At 38.8% G+C, this 19103-nt stretch overlaps 3 protein-coding genes across 7 annotated transcripts in view; 1 reads left to right on the forward strand and 2 right to left on the reverse strand.

The window, feature by feature from the left end:
* The first annotated feature begins 80 nt into the window (after positions 1-80).
* The window catches only part of stx8 (syntaxin 8), a 68199-nt gene continuing 49176 nt past the window's right edge, over positions 81-19103 (forward strand). Inside the window, exons 1-5 of one of the 5 annotated variants that reach the window (XM_059339979.1) lie at positions 81-347; positions 1328-1400; positions 14725-14824; positions 14912-15006; positions 15289-15399. In XM_059339979.1, the coding sequence (XP_059195962.1) occupies positions 1381-1400; positions 14725-14824; positions 14912-15006; positions 15289-15399 (326 nt within the window). In that variant the 5' untranslated portion in view covers positions 81-347; positions 1328-1380. The other 4 variants (XM_059339987.1, XM_059339996.1, XM_059340010.1 and 1 more) reach the window with 4 other exon arrangements.
* On the reverse strand, positions 975-4915 carry LOC131976803 (zinc finger protein OZF-like). Its single transcript, XM_059339971.1, has 3 exons — positions 4772-4915; positions 2688-2745; positions 975-2388 (listed from the first exon to the last, which is right to left on the reverse strand). Exons 2-3 carry the CDS (start codon positions 2734-2736, stop codon positions 1250-1252), a joined length of 1188 nt encoding a protein of 395 aa, XP_059195954.1. The 5' UTR covers positions 2737-2745; positions 4772-4915; the 3' UTR covers positions 975-1249.
* Positions 5966-11996, reverse strand: LOC131976781 (TBC1 domain family member 24-like). Its single transcript, XM_059339937.1, has 11 exons — positions 11360-11996; positions 10635-10849; positions 10270-10531; positions 10029-10142; positions 8589-9005; positions 8234-8473; positions 7967-8122; positions 7000-7063; positions 6720-6818; positions 6263-6566; positions 5966-6149 (listed from the first exon to the last, which is right to left on the reverse strand). Exons 1-11 carry the CDS (start codon positions 11632-11634, stop codon positions 5974-5976), a joined length of 2322 nt encoding a protein of 773 aa, XP_059195920.1. The 5' UTR covers positions 11635-11996; the 3' UTR covers positions 5966-5973.

Here is a 19103-nt window from a genome sequence, read left to right on the forward strand (position 1 = left end):
TTTTACTTCTCACAGCTCATACCAGAGGTAAACGGATTCAAACCATTGTCCAGCATTAAGCTTTACATCCCTCGCACTATTGACCCAAAAACTGCTATCAGCAATCTCACAGTAGGTGTTTCACATTATTGGTGAGGGGTTACACACTTAGCATAGACCTGCATTTCCCAAACATCTCCTCTAGATACCACTTCTCCTGCATGTTTTAGATCTCTCCCTGCTCCAACACAGCTGATTCAAATGTCCAACTCGTTATAAACACCTGATGCTGCTTGATGATGAGCTAATCATTTGAATCAGTTGTGTTGGAGCAGGGAGGGATCTAAAACATGCAGTAAGTGGAAGTGGTAAGTGGCATGTTTCTGATCTGAATGAGCAAAGCAGGTTTATTTCTTCTTTTTTTTAACAATTTAATATAAGGATACAAAAACTTCTTTATTTTTGGTATTGAGTTGTTTTTGGAATTGCAACCCTAATTTTCAAAAAGCAAGTACAATTTAACAAATTTAGTTAGCTACTGGTATCATTTTGGTTTCATGTCATATTAGAGTTTCAGGTCTTCAGGCAAGGCCACTGTCCTTCAGTTGGGAAAGGTCTTTTAAGTTTTGCCAACAGCCAAAAAAAGAGAGGGTGGGACACAGAAAATAGCCTCAGAAGACGACGGGAAGTAGGGGGAATATCCTTGACGGTTGGCAAACAACAAATTGATACATTAGCGCCACCAACTGCAATCATGTTTACCCTTTAAACTGACTTTCACGAAAGTTTGCATGACAGTTTGATGCGTTCAGTTGGCTTTAGTTGGTTTGACAAATCATGTACTCTGTAATCCCTTATCAAGCGCGATTGTTAAGTGTGAGATCCCCAGTCAATCAGTCGTCATACACAAATCTGCTGAAACCAGTCTTTTAGTGTGTACTCAAGTCTTCTGAAAAAAAATCTGTAAAGACACATACATATTCTTCCACTCCATCGAAAGGCAAAATCTGTTTATAAAGGAAGATTTAAACAGATCTTAATAACATACAGTAATGTACTAAAATAGCCACATGAGCTGTCACCCAATTTACAGAACACAACTGGGATCAACAAAAAAACTGAGATGATAAAAAAAGGTAATCTGAATCCCTATAATAACAATTTCGGAATTCATATTTTGTGTACAAATAAAACGAGCAGTGAAGTAAATAGTCCCAGAACTTCAAAATGAGTTCCCAATTCACTACTAATTACTACAGATTAGTACATTTTAGCTTGACTGTGGCTCCGGAAGGATTTCATTCTCAGAGGGTCCTTCAAAACCTAATATGTCTTTGGATGTCTCCAGGGACATCTGTCTGTGTGCGTGTGTCCTCCGATGTCTGCTGAGAGAATGGCTCCATGAAAACCTGCGACCACAGGTGAGGCACAGATAGGGTCTTTCTCCTGTGTGTGTGCGCTGATGTTTTGTCAGTGACTTGTATCGGGTGAAGGTTGCTCCACACTCATTGCAAATATATTTCTCTGACTTAATATGAACGTTTTGTTCGTGCTCTTTCATGTTTCCCAGCTGTGAGAAGCCTTTACCACACACAGGGCAAAGATGAGGTTTCTCTCCTGAGTGTGTCAATCCGTGAATATTCAAATCCTGCCGAGAATAAAATCCTTTTGCGCATATAAGGCATTTGTACGGTCTTTCCCCCGTGTGGCTCCTCATGTGTCTTTTAAGTCCTTCGGAGCGGGAGAAGGAGCTCTCACACACGGTGCATCTGAAAGGTTTCTCTCCTGTGTGGGAGCGAAAGTGTCGACGGAGCTCTGAGGCTTTGAAGAAACACATCCCACAGTCGGCGCAGCAGTGAGGTTTTTCCGGCTGCTCCTCATGCGTCTTTTCGTGTGCTTTGCAGTGACCGGACTCTGAGAATCCCTTTCCACAGATGGAGCAGGTAAAAGGCTTCTCCCCAGTGTGCATTCGCTTGTGACGGACAAGTTTGTTAAGTTTACTGAACGTCTTCATGCAGTATGAACACTGATGAGGCACCTTCGGTTTCTTTGAGTGGGTGCGCTTATGTCTCTCTAACTTCGAAGGCCTGTTAAAAACTTTCCCACAGTCAGGACAGGGATGCTTGTTAGTTCTATTGTGGCAATTCTCGTGCCGGAGCAGCTTCTCTTGTTGAGTGAAACTCTTCTCACAATGCTGACACTTATGAAGAGTCTTAGGTTTCCTCGTGTGAACAGGTTTATGCCTCTCTAGCTTCGATGGTCGGTCGAATACCTTGCCACAGGTGGAGCAGGGGTAACACTTGTCGGATGTGTTGGTGTCTGGCTGTTTGGAGTTTTCTGGTTCAGTGGCGGTTGAAGCATCATTGGAATCTGATTCCGAGATTAACTTCACGGTGACTTCTGCAGGACCTGAGGAACAAAAATGATTTCAGCACAATACAAGGATTACCTTTTATCAGTGACTTATGCTACGTAATCATTATTTGAGGTCTGGTTATGTCTGTGATGGATATTAGAAGGGAAGAATTCAACAACAAATCCAGTGTGACAAACACCTGTACAAACTTTACTGAATGAAAAAAAATCAATCCTCTGCAACAACATGCTTTGAGCAACTGCTGAGCATCAATTGTGCATCATTGATCTGATTTGTTGACCCAAAAATAAAGAACAAGAAAAAGAAAATACAAGGAAGCATCAATACTTACTCTCCTCTGAAGATTCTGTTTTAGAGGCCGATGTAGTGTCTGGACCCATGACTGCAGCCTATTTAAATGCAACACATAAACAGACACAAACAGCGGAATTGGAAAATTAATATATTGTAAAGCAGTGATTCGTTATGTATGATAACTCCAGACTGACACTGGCGTTTTGAGGGCTGAACTGATTTGGGAGATTAAACATCTAACTATGATATATTGGCCAGTATCAGTTATTTTTGTAACATATCAAATGTTAATATGGATCCCTTGGCTTTGTTTATATTTGTTTTATTGTGAGCAAGACACACACCAAATACATTTTACTATTGAAAATTAACTCCTTGTTTGGTGCGCTCTGGTGGAAACACTATGTAGCCTAATAGTGTTACTTTCCAAATAACTACAAACCTTATTTGACATTTCTGTATTGCAATGTCTTGTTACTTGTTTTCTGCCATATACAATGCACATTAATGCATATGTATATCAGGCGATTTTATTGGCTTGACTGATTTATATCAACCTCTTATGTATGATTTGAAAGGATAGAAAAAAGTACAGAATTTACAAAAATGCATACTGTATGAGAGGTTTTTCCATATTGTGAAATCCTATTTTATCTTTTTAGAAGGCAAAAATGACTTGGAACTTAAAATTTAACATTTATTTCCAAACCCCACAAATAGATGGCATAAAGATATATAGATGTGTAAAACACATTTTAACAAGGTCTTGATACACTACAGTTTTGCATGGCTGGGTTCTGTTATTTGGGTCAAATGGTGAGTTTTATCATTAACACGTAGCTTTGCTATCCAAAATAGACTCTACCATAGTGCTCTACCATAGTGCCAACTGACAACCAGAAATGTGGTGTGTTGAATAATGAGGACACCACAGAGAAGCATATAAAGCAGAACAATCCAGCTGTTCCCTCATGTTCTCAATCAGCTGGCCCTATCTGGAAGTTTTCTGTTTTTGTTTAGCTACATTATGGCTTGTTAATGATACATTATTCAGGAATAAAAACGGGTATGAAAAGATGCAGGTCTGACAACCCCCTGACTCCCGGGTGGCCTAGTATTTTAGTAGATTCCCAGCATCTCTGAAACAGGTTTAAGCAATCACACAGGCCCATTGTTGGGTATGTTTATATCACCATCGCCTGCTGAGATAGATACTATTTATATAATCCAGGGATGGGCAATTTAAATGCTAGAGGAGGCCACAATTTTTCATCGACACTACCACAGGGCCACATATAGGACCGTGCTCAACTAGATATGATGATAGTGCAATTTTAAATATGTTTACAGTGCAGTAGCTTAACATATTCCATGCTCAAATGCATGTATAACAGTATACATAGGAATACAAAAGGTTTGAAACAAAAAATAAAACAAAAGAAAATAACCACTTACTGTGATTTTTATTTTCAGTGTAAGAACAGCAGACCAACATTAATTGCAAGAAGTAATTTTGTGCATTTTTACACTGCACTTTTAAGATTTCATGCTCAAATGCATGTAGTTGTACTGAGGGCCACCTCAAATGAGGGTGCGGGCCGTATGCGGCCCCCGGGCCTCCAGTTGCCAATCCCTGATATAATCCATCAAACAGCTATTTATAAGGCTGAATCTGAAAGGGGGAAAGCTGCAGAAACGTATTACTTATATGAGTAGGGGATGAAGGGACGCTAAACAATTAAAATATAACAGAGGATGCTACAGAATACACAGTAAATTGGATAGGAGCCACTGTGGATTCAGAAAACACATGTAGTCTACATGATGAATGTAACATCTGTAAATAGGTAATTTAGGGACACTGATGTTAACGTAACGCTGAAATGCTTAACCAATTGAGTTTAGCGTGACCCCGAGATATGAGAAACCCCGCAGATGCTCTAAGATAACTTAAACGCGAGCTACTTTATTGCTGAAATTGATGGTGGCTATCTGTGACACATGCACACAAAAAGAGCTAGGTAACGTTAGCTAACTTAGCTAAAGCTAACCCAGTTGTCGCGTTAACTAGCATAACGAAGGCGTATAAGATTCAGCAGGGCATATAAAAATGAGTCCCACCTCTCTAATAATCCTTACAACCGCAGGTTGTCACATCATTCGTCCGCAACGTCTTAAATTTAACCCAACTCACGTTATAAAATAGCGAGTTGCTGCTGCTTACTAAACAAGCTGTAGCATTGTGGAGTTGATACCATAGCCCGTCCCCTTTCACGATACCTTCACTTGCCCAGCGCAAGCTCGGAAGTTAAATCATTGTTTATTATTACTATTTTAGGCCTACTTTTATTGCGCCACGCACCTGCTTTGTGATGTGTTATAAGAATGATGAGAAGACAGTAGGCATTGTTTACAGGGGTTTTTTTTATTTAAAAGAAAAATGTATCTGTATAATTTATGTATCATTCTACGCTGATTTACAACTGAATCCACATCTGGTATTTTCGTTGTTGATATCGCTACTATTATCGCTACATACAGCAGTGAATACTTTTTGTCATCACATAAAAACAAACAAATAACAAACAACAAAAAGATACATTTTTCCTGTTTAGTTCGATTTCCTAAAAAAATCCAATAGCACGAGAACGCAGCAAATGTCTCATAAATCTGGTACCCCAAGTGGGTCGGTCATTTATTTTTGGTAGATAGGATGTTGTTAAGACAAGTTTCAAGATTTTTTACTCTGAAAGCAAAAAGAAAGAAGCACAGAAACAAAAAATATATTTTCAATATGAACTCATTAGCTTTTGACCCCATTACATACCTAGTGGAAATATAATGTTCACAACAGGTCATATATCTGAATAAGTTATATACCAAAATGAATTAACACACATTAAAAAGTGCATAAAGTTGAATTGTGTATCAAATGCAGATAAACTGCAAAATAAGAAAAACAAAACAAATAGTAGGCATAGTATACATCCTGAAGAGGTATTGTCTTTTCTAACATAATAAAAACATAAGAAAAATAACTAGACTTTATGGGAGATAAAAACAGATTTTTTTCAGTTCCTTAAATTATTTATAATGGATCTATCGTTCATTATAACAAATTGTGTTACATACATGCTTGCTCTTGTAGATGGTATTTCTCAACCTACAAATACAATTGACAAGTAAAATCGCAATCACTTGCTTCACAATATGTGCATATGTGCATTTCTCGAAATAAATATTATTATAATATATATTTACATAAAAATCAAGTCCAAAGAAACGGCATCATGAAAAACTGTGTGCATGGCCCTTCCATTACCCTACTGAGAGGGAAAACAGTGAGAAAAGGAAATTGAGTTCTGGATGCCCCACACTTCCAGGGCCTGGATCTTGAAGTGTCCCTTGCAAAGTGGGATGCTCTTGAATGTGTCACAAGGCTCTGAGTATCCCCCTTCTAGATCCTCCTGCAGGCAGAGTGCGTGACCTCCATTGCCACCTAAGAGAGGACACATACATCATTACTACATACATAACTTGTGACTAAATGTTTTTTTCTAAAGACCCAACATGACAGATAACAAGCTGTTTTTTCTAAAGACCCAACATTACCGATAACAAGCTGACTGTCACTGCCTGCTATGAACATGGAGGCTTCTTGTTCCTTGGGTCTCTTTGGCTCTTTGGCAGTCATGGGCTCCTCTGCTGGGGCAGTGAAGGGGATTGTGAGGTAGCTGGGGTCCTGGGGCGTTCCAGCAGGACAGGTCAGAGTTGCGGTGGCTGTGGTGGTGGGGGAGCAGCCACTGTTGGACACCTGAGAGGAAGCACGGCTGCTGTCTCGAGGCTGCTGAGGGGAGGATCTTCTGGTCATTATGTTGACCATAGTCTGCTGGTAGTGCTCCATGTTGGGACGAAGCTGAAAGAACCAGCATATATTTTGTTTGGCGAATGATAATAACGATACCTGATATGAAGTGGACACAAAGTCAGACTTGAATCATATTAAAGCAAACCATATACGACATACCAGAGTTAAATTCAAGAAAAAGACAGCAGGAATATGTCTCACCGTAAAAACAAAACATTCCCCGGTTCCAAAATATGTAAGTCCATCAGAGTCATGTTTTCTTCTTTCTATCACATCTGTTGACAGGAAGGCTCCAAAGACCTAATAAAGAAAAAATATATAGAAAAAATTTCATATTTTAGTGCCATGTTATACAAAGTAGTTATTGTTATTATCATTATTATCCTTGGCTTTAAGGCATGTCCCAATCTAAGGATAAAAAAAAGAAAATAATATGCTGCAAAATTATATTTTCAATATTCATTACGTTATCTGGTATTACCTCTTCACCCATGGTTTTGATCATCAAGACAACTGGTTCGTGTCCTTCCACATGTGAATAGAATCTATATGAGAAAGGAAGAAAAAACATATGCATGCATTTTTTAATATCCCAAAAACTGTTAAATGCAGCCAGTGTCACTGATGACTAAATCTAGCCAGAATATGAATATTCTGCAAAGCCTACACTACAGAATTTTTGGTCAGGATCATTTTTTAAGGGTTTGCTGTTGTATTCCTCACTCCAACCATATGACGCTGACCCACTACCCCATGTTCAAAATAGGACTTAAAGCATTCATGTTTTCTTCCAGGTGAGATGTCATTTTTCCATGCACTCCAAAAGGCAAACAGAAAAATGATTCTGACAAAATTTTATTTTTCACCTGCCAAAAATGTGTTGTTTTTTTGTCCTTTAAAAAAAAAATCTGTTTTACATGAGGAAAAAATAACCTTCCTGGCTTAATAGGTATAATTCATAAACACAAGAAGGAAAACAATTTAGATCAGACTTATTGAGACTTGAAGAAAACATTTTTGTCTTATATCATATCATCCTCATTTCTTTTTTAAAATGACTTATGAAGCTTTGCTCAGTTTGGAACTAGATGTTTCAACTCAAGGTATTTTTCTACGTAAACAGTGTTTGACACCACTGAACTGTGAGTCACCTGACTTTCATACTCAAAGCAAACATGTTGATAGTAAAAATACACTGTCTGCCTGTTACGTAACCAGACCTGAGAATCTGCTTCTCGCTGCTGGCACATGGTACTCAGCAGTTATTGATCCATGACGACCTGGCCTCATTATGAACAGACAGAATTGAAAGATATGAGATAGGCTTTTGATATATGAAATAAATGCCTCTAACCATAATTCATGCCTTTGGAGCAACAACACATTAGTTCTTTGTCTTGATAGTGGTTTTGCAACGGTGCATTAAATATTGAACAAAGGTAACTTACGAAGCAAGGCTCCTCCCGTGTTCAGCTGTATTAAACAGCCTAATGGGGCTGAAAAGGGCAAAGCGCTCAGGTATCCAGGCCCAGACCACTCTCATCTCAGTCCCTGTCACAACACTGGAGGTGAAGTTATTAAAGTCCACCGTCTCAACTGACTGCCTGAAAAAACATAGAAGTACACTTTATAAAATTAGTAACCCATTATAAACAGATTTCTTTCCTTACAGCTACGCCTCTTAGTGGCTGTTATAAGTGCCTGCATTAACCCACCTCTTCTGGTGCGTGCTGACACCTTTTTGCATGAGGGCGTCCTTATTAGCATTGAACAGGAGGTTGAGTTCTCTCCGCGTGGCCATCGGAATCATGAAGGCCCTCTCCAGAAGCTTATCAACCGTGCAGTGGCGAGCTACACTCTGCACAAACCTTTTCATATCTGTTCGGAAGTCCTCCACGTCTGCAACTCGAGACGACACGGATACTTTGTAGAGGTTGAGCAAAGTCAATGCCACCCTATACAAAGGATTTCAAAGTGTTTTTTAATGTGTTTTTTTCAGAACTAATCATAAGAAATGACACTTGGATGTAAGGATTTTGTTCATATGTGAAGCTGCAGCAGCAAACAAACCTGTAAAGGACCTTGTAGCCCTCTAGTATGTAAACATCCAGCACCCTGATGGCATATGTGAAGGGAAGGTCAGCGAATATCCACATGATCCAGTCAGAGTAAAACTCAAAGAGGTTCTGGTGCGAGCTGGCGATCAGCTTTCGGATGCCTCTGCAGCACCTGTTGGCGAGGTCGCCGAAGGTCATGCAGGAAGCGCGGTAGGTGAGGAAGGTCTGGTCGATGTAACGCTTGTTGGGATCATTGTAGCAGATGAGTCTGGACACGCTGTGGAAACACTCAGCTTCATCCTCACTGAAGTGGAGGAGGAGGGAGACCAATTCAGGCAGGATGGGGCAGAAGTTCATGTCAGGGAAGCTTTTGCCGAGGCAGAGGAGGATCCTTTTAACAGAGTTCAGGCCTGCTTTGTTGAGACAGTATCTGAATGAGAGTAGAGCAAGCAAAAAAAAGCTTTATATGTAAAAGCATACACGTACACATGAAAACGACACTTAACCCTAAATAGGGCAGTCATTGAAATACTTGCAAATTCCAAATTTCAACCCTAGAGAATATTGGAGGATATTACATACTGCCAGAATGTGTAAAAAAAAAAAAAAACGTATGAAAATAATATTTTGAGAAAAAAATTTACGAAATTAAAGTGGCAAATGTACGAGAAAAAAATGCGTAGCTTTATGAGATTTAAAGTGGTGAATCTGGGAGAAAAAAGTAGTTTTTTTCCCCAGTTTTTTTCTCATAAATCTGCGATTTTTTCCGTGCAGATTTGCCGCTTTAAATCTCTTAAATCTGCAATTTTTTTTTCTTTTAGATTTGCCACTTCAATCTAGTAAATTTGCAACTTTTTTCTCGAAATATTACCTGAAGTTACCAAATATAGTTCTTTGCCCGATAAAGGGTTAAAGAGGATAGTTCTGGTTTATTGAAGACGAGTTGTAGGAGGTATAACAACATATTTTAGCTACTTATAAAGGCCCACTTAAAAAAATCTATCACTTTAAATGTACACTAAAATAAGAATTTTTCCACCACTTTACCCTGCCATAAGGGAGAACTGTTAAAGTTCACATGGTCTGAAGCCATGATTTACTTTCTTCAAAATCAGACTCACCAGAATCCATTGACAAAAACAGTCATTTTACCTTGCAGAACATGATAGTTGCTGTACTACAGCTGCTGTGATTTTTTTTTTGTTCATTTGTGTCTGTACAAAATCTCACCAGTAATACGTTTTTGAAAGTTTACAGTTAACCACAATTGAAAAAAATCTTAATCATGAGGGCATTTAATACTTCTCAGGTTTGTTATTTTGATATCTTTATATTGATACAGTACGTAGAATAATTTCACTGGATTATAGTTAACAGATACTTTGTGCAACACGTTTTTACATATAAAAAACATATAAGTGATACATGAACCGATATTATCACACAAAAGTACCTGGGTATTTCTACTGCCTCCATGTACTCCGGGACAGGGTGGGAGCTGATTTTGTGTTCTCCGAAGAGCGTCTTGACCAGTTCACTGTGTGTATCTCTGTCTGGAGTGACAGACCTACTCAGACATAACATCAATGCATATTCAGATAATTTGGCTCTGTGGATATACATTTAAAATGCATACACGTTTGTCTTCCATGACAGAATGTTGAATTTATGAAATTAAATGTGACAATCTTCACCTGGTATTGATGCTGTGGATGATGTGATAGTAAGCTTTGGCCCTCAGTGTATGTGGCATGGCCCAGAATCCCTCTCGGCCCATAGTTTTCAGCTGCTGGTGATCACTCTGCAGGATCTGCTGGTATTTTATTGCCGCTTCAGGGTCAATCTTCTCCCAGTCCACAAACTGTCCATACTTCATCCCCGAGCTGGAGCAGATTTCCCAGTTGTCCGACTCAGATATGGTCATCATGGACACTGACTTGAGATTGCCTTTACTGCCTAAACAAATAATACATACACACATACATTTAATTCTGATTTGCCCAAACAATGTTACTTGACTTTAGCAGCAAAATACATGCAAATATTGTTTTTTGTGTACCATTCAGTTCTCTTGTTGGTGAGCGCTTGTTTGGTTTGAACTTGGACTTCTTAGAGGTGACTCGAACACTGGCCCCATTCTCTTCTCTCTTTTCCTTTTTGTTCACTTGATACTGGAGTATGGAGCTTGCCCTCTGCTGTGGTGAACTGGACCCTGTGAAGCTTCCTGTGTCATAATCGGTGTGATGCTCTGACGTCTCATAACTGTAAAAGGACCTGGCAAGCAGTCAATTTGGTATTAATTATGTATCTGGTAATAATTTTTTTTGTGAAGTAAACATGCCTGTTGACTGATCTCTAACATGATTTGATTAACCCTCCTCTTATGTTCTGGGTCAGATTGACCCATTTAAAAAGCCTAAAAATCTAAAACAAAAAAAAAGTAGTTAAAAGTATTTTTTCATAAAAAGAAAAAAAATTAAAATGTAAAATACATTTTCGAAGAATTAATGTTATGTAAAACCATTGTATTTTATATGTAGGTCTTTCCAATATACTTTTGAAAAAGTTTTAACTTCTATTTTTCATGAACCATGATCTTTGAGGTAAAGAACACCATTGCACTAAATATGGATTGAAATGGTTAGTAATTGAGTTATTAATGAAATATAAACAATGATTATTGGGTTAATGGGTTGTTGCTGGTCCTGAAAAAATTTAACATAACAGGAGGGTTAAGAAAAATACATCTTAAAAAGTACATGCAAGTTGAATATGAAAACATACCTGGAGCGTGGTCTGAGAAAGGTGTCCTCTGTCTGTGTCTGCCCACCGTACTTCTTACTGTCCTCTGAACTATAATAAGAGTGAGACCTTTGCCGGCTTCTGCCTCCTGAGCCCAGGTCTTGGTCAGAAGAAGCATGCATCGAAACATCAATCATCTCAGGTCTTATTCTTTGATGAAATACAATCTGGCAGATAAAGAATTGTCTCCTGTTACTAGCTGCTCGTTGTGAGGATCGGGGCTTTATATAAGCCTGTGGACTGTGGTCATGTGACATAGGTATGGTGGTGTGGTTTGTTTGTGGAAAGCTCAGCCATTGGAAGTGGTTTTCCTGTTATAACTCAGGCAACAGTCCTATTCTGAGAAGTAATTAAACAGACTGGAAAGCAACAACAATGTCACTACGACCAGAATCAAGATGCAAGGGATAAAAATGTCAAAAATGATGTAAAAATGCACTTTTTAAGAAACATGATTTGAACATGTGTCCTTCAAATAACCCCATACACTACAATTTATGTAACTGTTATTTATACTGTATATTACATATCTACTCCTACTAATAATCCTCTCCACACTATTCTTTGTCATTGCTGTTGCAATTACCAAACAGCTTGAGTTGTAAAGGTTTTATAAAGAAACCTATCAGAACATTCATTATTCAGAATAAGGTAATCAGAAATAGGAGAGTAATCATGTTTCTTTCTCTGAAACGGCTTCATGCATAACAACAAAATGCCAAATGAGTCTATTCCAAGAAGTCTTCCAAAGGTTATTATTCTAAACAGATTAATGTTTTGATCATAACACGACTACTGTTTGTGAAACATAAAACCTCGAGAAGTACTTAGCTCATATGTGGGCTGTCATGGAGCTGAAAAACAAATGCTCTGGCCACCACGAGCGCAAAACACAAGCTGACGTGCCTTCGTGTCAGTTTCCATGAAGGCTGGGATTATGAGAATTCATACTTTTGGAACAATGTCAGAAATGAGAGCAGTTAACACATATACATCATTAAGACTTGCATTGTGACAAGGACTGTGAGAAATTTATCAACATATTCTTATTTTCTTTGTGTCCTGTCACGCTCTTAAAAAAAGCATTGTTTACATGGCATTTATTTAGGTCCATATTTTTTTGTTGTTGCTGCAAACCAGTAATGCACCTTTCTGGCTGATTGTATTGCAGTGAGCATATATGTCAGGATGGATAATTGAGTTTAAATCTCAGATGAGATTATTGACATATTAAGGTCTAATACTGATCATCATTTATGTGATAGCCTTAAAGATTACTCTTTTTTTGACTTGATGTTGACACTAATATTATTTTAAAAAGTTAGGTCATAAATGAGCTATAAACGACATTCCTCTTTTTATATGCATGAAAAATGTTTAATTGTGTTAAGTGTGTCAGTTGCTCCCATAACAAGAGTTGATCAAAAGTTTAAATATAATCGGGACTACTTAATCAGTTATTTTTTTTAAAAAGTAACTAGGTCAACCCAGATTATTTGATTGAAAATTTAGAAATTATATTACAGTTACATCGTCAAGGATTATTCCATTACATTTGTAATGACCCTTTCCATAATTTAAAAAGGTTGCCGGGTTGCAAGTTGTGCAAATGGTTATTTATCTTTATCCTATATGTTATCTTATATTTTTGTGTCTTTTAATTGATAATTTATGGAAGATGGAATTTTTTATTCCTTTTTATTTACACTTAAAATGGAAGATTACCAGTTTGAGTAAGTCCTCGTATTTTGTTACAAGAGCAAAGTCCTTCATGTGGCCTAATCAACAACAAAGACGAAGACGACAGAAACAGCATCCCACATGTTGTAGAAACACACACACACACACACACACACACACACACACACGTAGTAGTTTGTGCCAAGTGTAAATGCTGAATATGCAAAATGCATTGTATTTGGCACGTCTTCAGATATTTAAATAGAGAAAAAAGATTATTTGTGGAGGTCAAATTTTTATCACTGCGTCCATTAGGCCTACAAGGTACAACATTTTAAACGTTTGAATTTTGAGTAATCCATAAATATTCAGTATAGATTAGCTGAAATGTTGCTATTATTTAGTTATTACGTTACTGTTTGCACATTTGAATTCAGTTACTGACTACATTTCACAGTAATATGACTCCACTCTAACCATACAGCATGAAAACGGGCTGTTGTTTTCCTTACTTCTCGTTCTTAACCCAAAATTAAAAACCTGCGGCCCCGGACTCAACTGTCCCTTTCGGGTTGCCGTTGTGACGTCACAACCAAACAAGAAGCAGTCTGCTGCTGGTTACTACCGGATGGTTCAAAACAAGTGGATTTTTCTCTTCATAGTTAACTTTTATCAAAATGTCTCAGGATCCGTGGTAAGTAATGTGTTCAAAGCCTACAATAAATGGCCCCAACTGTATTATTAACCACAACAGTGACGTTACTAACCCCGATAAGCTACTCTTTCTGTACCCTGCTAGCGAAAGTGGTAACGTTAGCTAAGCTCTTCTTTATAACGTTAACTAAATACGATAACTCGCTTTTTAATATGCCATACAAGATGCTCTGTCTATGTGTTGGAATATGTTGTATGGCGGTATTGGATCAGGGCAATATATTACTTACCTTTACTATATGCAGAGTGGAGCTTGGTAGCAGAACCGAAAGAGGAAAAGAACACACATGTCACATGACTAACCGAAGCTTGGGCTTTTCTCTCTCATCATTCAGTGATTATTTAGCTTTTTCAAGCACACAATGTTGTGCTAACAGGGTTCCTATGGCTGCTGGAAATCATTTAAAACACTTGCATTTTGTTGTTGTATTTTTAAGGTTTGGAAAATGATGCATTTTGACTAAAGTGCTTTAGATTTTATAGGATGCAAAGTGTACTTTCTAACATGTCACACATTATGAAACATGAACCTTTTATTGTGTTTTTTTATAGCACAATAGCATTGTATTTAATGTGATGTAGTATACTGTATGTACTGCATACAAATGTATAATTCGAAATAGCTGAATGGTGCTGGAAAAACTTGAGATTCCACCAAAAACAAAACCACAAACAAGTTACGCGACAGTCTCAGCGCTGAACATTATGAAGCAGACAACTAAACTAGCTGGTATTTACTGGATTATATTGTAAGATATTTTTAAATATTTTTTCTATAGGATACACAACATTAGAAATTGGATAACTTATTTTCTCCCCCCTGTATAAATCCATATAGCAGTGATCAACTTTATTTTTTTTGTTCATTACCACATAAACATTGTAACTTAACAGGTGTTTCTCTATGTTGCCCAATAATTTATACCACATCTCTCCCTTGCATTGATCTATAGGTCACAGAATTATGATGCCACTTGTCGCTTGGCACAGGAAATAGCAGAAAACATTCATGAACGGAACAGACAGCAGAGAACAGGGGGGAACCCTGCAAAGGTATGGTGTTACATTCACATTTTTTTCTCATGTTATCGTCAGATTTCTCCCATAACCAGTTGGTGTTAATATCTTCTGTCTTTTCAGATCAACATGACACTACGAGCATCACTGCAGAAGCTAAAACAGAATATTGCCCAGCTTAAAGAGAGTTTGTTGCGAGCATCATCAAGTCGGCGCTTGTATCCTTTCTTCTCAAAATGTTCCACACACTGGAAATCATGAGATTGAGATTACATTCTGGGTTGGAGTGTTTCCTTTGCTTGCAGTCCCAGTTGTCTTCCAATAGAGGGCATTGGAGTGTTTTGAAAGGGTCTGCCCTAACTCAGAAAGTAGGAGAAAGGTCTCTGTGTTCAGGTTAATTCCTAACTGACCCAAAGAAAAGTGTCAGGAGCATCCTCTGTCCTCGATCACTGAAGGTGGTTAAAGTGACCTTATGCATGACCTTAACATGGCTTCATCAGAATGCAGTCAGAAGCTGATCGGAGGCAGAATCTTATTGATGACCTGCTGACCAGAGAGAAGCAGCTCAATGCCACCTTCAAGGGAGACATCACGGAGACTGAACCTTCCAGGTATTTAAGATCTGAACTCGTATAATCCTAAATGAGAAAGTCAGTATTTGAAAATCACACTAAGGATTCCCTGCTGCTGTGAGTAGTGACATAGGAAAGGGAGCCAAATCTGAATGGCATGTTGAATCCCATGTGTTTAGATCTAGGCAGCCTGGAAAATACCGACTGGGTTGTTATTTTTTTACAGTTTGTGGGTTGGTAGGCACTCCTGATACAGAAATGTATGTGCACAAGCACTGAAAAAGTGAGTTTCTTTTTATAAGTTTCCTTCAAATTCATAATAATACAATGTTTCTCAAACCTCTCCTGTAGTACTGCTTGCCCTGCATGTTTAAGATCTCTCCCTGCTCCAACAAAGCTGATTCAAATGATTAGTTTGTCATCAAGCAGCTTCAGAAGTTCATAATGAGTTGCTCATTTAAATCAGCTGTGTCCCTGTAACTCCTGTAGCAGGTAGAGATTCAAAGAGTTGACCACAAAAAACACCAGCAAACAAGTATGAAGGCTGATTTTCCACTTCTCAGCCATGCAGCTACCTCAAATCTCCACTCTGAGTATCTGTCTGTCACTGTTACTCAGTGTCAGAAAGGCCAAACCAAGCATTACCCCATGAAGCTTCATGGAGCATTCTGCTCAGAACATGCCACCTTTCATTTTGTGATTTTCCTCTCGGAGATCTTTTAAAAAATAAAAAAAAATCTAGTGCTGGAACGTCCAATTAAAATTAATGAATCCTCATTCTCTTGTCTATGTCCTCGACCAGAGAGGTCATAGGCCCTGTTCTCTGCTTTGATGATACGTCACCGGTCACTAACTCTCTGTGAAAGTCTTTGTACATCCGGTAGGACCCATGTGCCGTGACCTCTCCCTGCGCTATCACTCGGAAGGAAGTCCATCTGTCTGCCATTTTGACAGGGTGCTTAACTTTGTGCCTAATTCTTTTTCATTAAGAGATTTGCTCGCTTTGCACTGCTGATCACACATTTGGCACCTCAGGAAATGGACACACTCATTCATATGAATGTATGCTTGATCAGCAAGGATGGAAGGGATGAGTTTACAGTTTAACTCTCTGCCGAGTTTTTATGATAGTACTCGCGGAGCTAATCAAAGAGCTGAATGCCACAGCTTTAATCCTCTTCACTTGTGATGTCATGTCAATTTGACAGCTATGTAGACCTTAGGCAGCAGGCGTTCACTACTTTGTGTGATGTTTGACCTAGTCTGATCCAGGTGATATTTGTTTGGACAGGAAGAGGAAATGGTGTCACGTTGTAAACTTCCTTGAACTTATCATGTCTGTTTTATAAATAAGTATTTTCCATGGATGTTTAAAGAGAACTAGATACATTGTTGGAGATGGAGCCCTTTTCATTCCTATGAAAGTTGCTCAGTGGAGCATGAAATCAAAAAAACTTTGACCTGTATTCATGCAATTATCGTCATCTTCCACATCCATAGGCTCATAGAGCAAGTGCACTAGCATTTCCTTTCAACCCTCTTCCTCTTGTGTTCGTACTGGAAAGTCACAGTCCACAAGGAAAGTCTGTTAGGGCCCAGTCGCATCACATGACAACCCTGGTTTGTTGTATTTCTACAAAATTGGCTGGCAAATTGGCTTCAAAGCCTGGCACTGTTCCTGGGGGCTTGGTGTTTTGTAGATCACTGGTTCTCAACCAGGGGTCTGAGGTCTCCAAGGGGTCCTTGATGGAGTTCCAGGAGGTCCCCAGGGGAACAGTATATCTTCACTGTTTATGTCACTATATAAGTGAACCTAATGTGAGCAAGAGCCATAAGAGCATTGGCCCCTCAGCTGTAGTTGACGACTTTATAATTCTGGGCTTAATCATATCTAGATGGAGCTCCCTGAAGAGAAATATTATCAATTGAGGGGTCCTTGACACAAAAATAGGTTGAGAACTACAGTTTTAGCTGGTGCGTCCATGTTGTTTTTAACGCTGTAGAGGCTCAACATTTATATTAAATTTCCTTTACAGAACAGTGGGTCATCTCTTCAAGGACTAAATGAAATGAGTGTGGAATGAATCCAAGCACAACTGTTTCATCAGCTCAGTGGAACCAGATTAGAAAACCCCTTTTATTGATGCCTTGATATGAGACAGAGATATCTTTCACAAGCTTTGGGCATGGGATAGACCTACTTTGCGGTGCTTTGCACACGCTTTCATGTTTTACAGACCACACACCCAATTACATAAAAGGCTCTGTAAAAAAAAATAATTCAAATGACATTTGCTAATAAATTAGCTTGGCAAACTGTAACTGCTCAGTCAGACCTAACTTTAATAGTGATATGTGGTGGGTAATTTGGATTTGTGGGTAGGACCCATTCCCACTGTGTGGTCTCTGAGGACAAAATGCGGTAGGGGGTGGATTGGCCATGCTTGGATAATCTAAGCCGCTCTTTTTTTGGTGAGAACTTTGGATAGAAGAAAAGAGATGGAGGTTACAGAGGGGACCTTAATCTATCCCTGAAACAATACATTCTCAGCATCTCCATTTCAGACTAAGCAAAAGAAGGACATGGCGCCTACATTTGAAGGCTCAGTTCACCCTGTCACTTCTCAGACCCACTTCTCCTCTGTTATTTAACCTTTCCTTTGTGTTTGATTGCACTGGAAATAGTTGTAATTAGTTAAATCTTCCCTGTCCAAGTCATTCAGTCAGGACCTGGGTGCTCAGGCCCCAATGGCGGCAGTCTAGTGCTTTGTGGCTGCCAAGAGATGTGCCCGACTGATTTTGGCGCTTCCCACTGGCTCACTGGCTGGTTAATTGGATCTTCACACACTGGGCTCTTTCGTGGAGGAAGTGGAGGGCTGGCAAACAGTCTCATAGTAATCAAACATGTCAGAGAGATTAAACCGAATGCCCTGTCTCACCTACTCCTCTGATGGTATCAGCCTCAGCTAGTTAGCATTGTGAATGGTCTGATAATGGTTCAACGATCACTTAAAAGGCAGCTTGGTTAGTCATCACGCTGCTAGATGCATGAGCTGTGGTGAGATAAAAGTAGTTTTATGCAGTGCTTGTGTAAAAAATGTATTAATCAAAACAGCTTTCAATTTTGAATTTGTAAGATTGGGTTTAAATGTAGCAATGACAGCCTGAATTTGTTAATCCCTATCAACAAAACAGGAACGGGACATCATTTTGATTTTCAGAGTATTCTGGTTTCCATATGTAGTCATTGACCAATCACGTTTGAACGGGCTTTGGTTGAATGTCGGTGTGTGTGAAGAGCAAAAGAGGTGAAATGCATTGGCTGAAACGCAACTTCACAACCCATCTGCTATCTTCTGACAATGATTCGCTTTTTTTTTTAAATCCTTTTTTTCATTTATGTGCATTCATATTCATATATCTGCTGCTAATCTGTAAACAATGACCTGTGGACAGAAGAGAAGGTCTTGGCCCAGATATCGGTACTTCATTACGTACACCTGTTCAACTGCTTGTTAACACAAATTTCTAATCAGACAATCACATGGCAGCAACTCAATGCATTTAGGCATGTAGACATGGTGAAGACGAGCTGCTGAAGTTCAAACTGAGCATCAGAATAGGGAAAAATGGCGATTTAAGTGACTTTGAACATTGCATGGTTGTTGATGCCAGAGAGACTGGAGTATTTCACAAACTGCTGATCTACTGGGATTTTCACGCACAACCATCTCTAGGGCTTA

The sequence above is a fragment of the Centropristis striata genome, chromosome 1 (assembly GCF_030273125.1).
Source record: "Centropristis striata isolate RG_2023a ecotype Rhode Island chromosome 1, C.striata_1.0, whole genome shotgun sequence".
NCBI classification, from domain to species: Eukaryota; Metazoa; Chordata; class Actinopteri; order Perciformes; family Serranidae; genus Centropristis; species Centropristis striata.

Excerpts from the sequence above, each read along its gene's own strand:
- LOC131976781 (XM_059339937.1), bottom strand. The coding sequence starts at position 11,634 with ATGTCACATGACCACAGTCCACAGGCTTATATAAAGCCCCGATCCTCA. Across the intron at positions 10,850-11,359 it reads TTTCTCAGACCACGCTCCAG|GTCCTTTTACAGTTATGAGA; the intron begins GTATGTTTTCAT and ends ACTGCTTGCCAG. Across the intron at positions 10,532-10,634 it reads ACCAACAAGAGAACTGAATG|GCAGTAAAGGCAATCTCAAG; the intron begins GTACACAAAAAA and ends TTATTTGTTTAG.
- LOC131976803 (XM_059339971.1), bottom strand. The coding sequence starts at position 2,736 with ATGGGTCCAGACACTACATCGGCCTCTAAAACAGAATCTTCAGAGGAG. Across the intron at positions 2,389-2,687 it reads AACAGAATCTTCAGAGGAGA|GTCCTGCAGAAGTCACCGTG; the intron begins GTAAGTATTGAT and ends TTTGTTCCTCAG.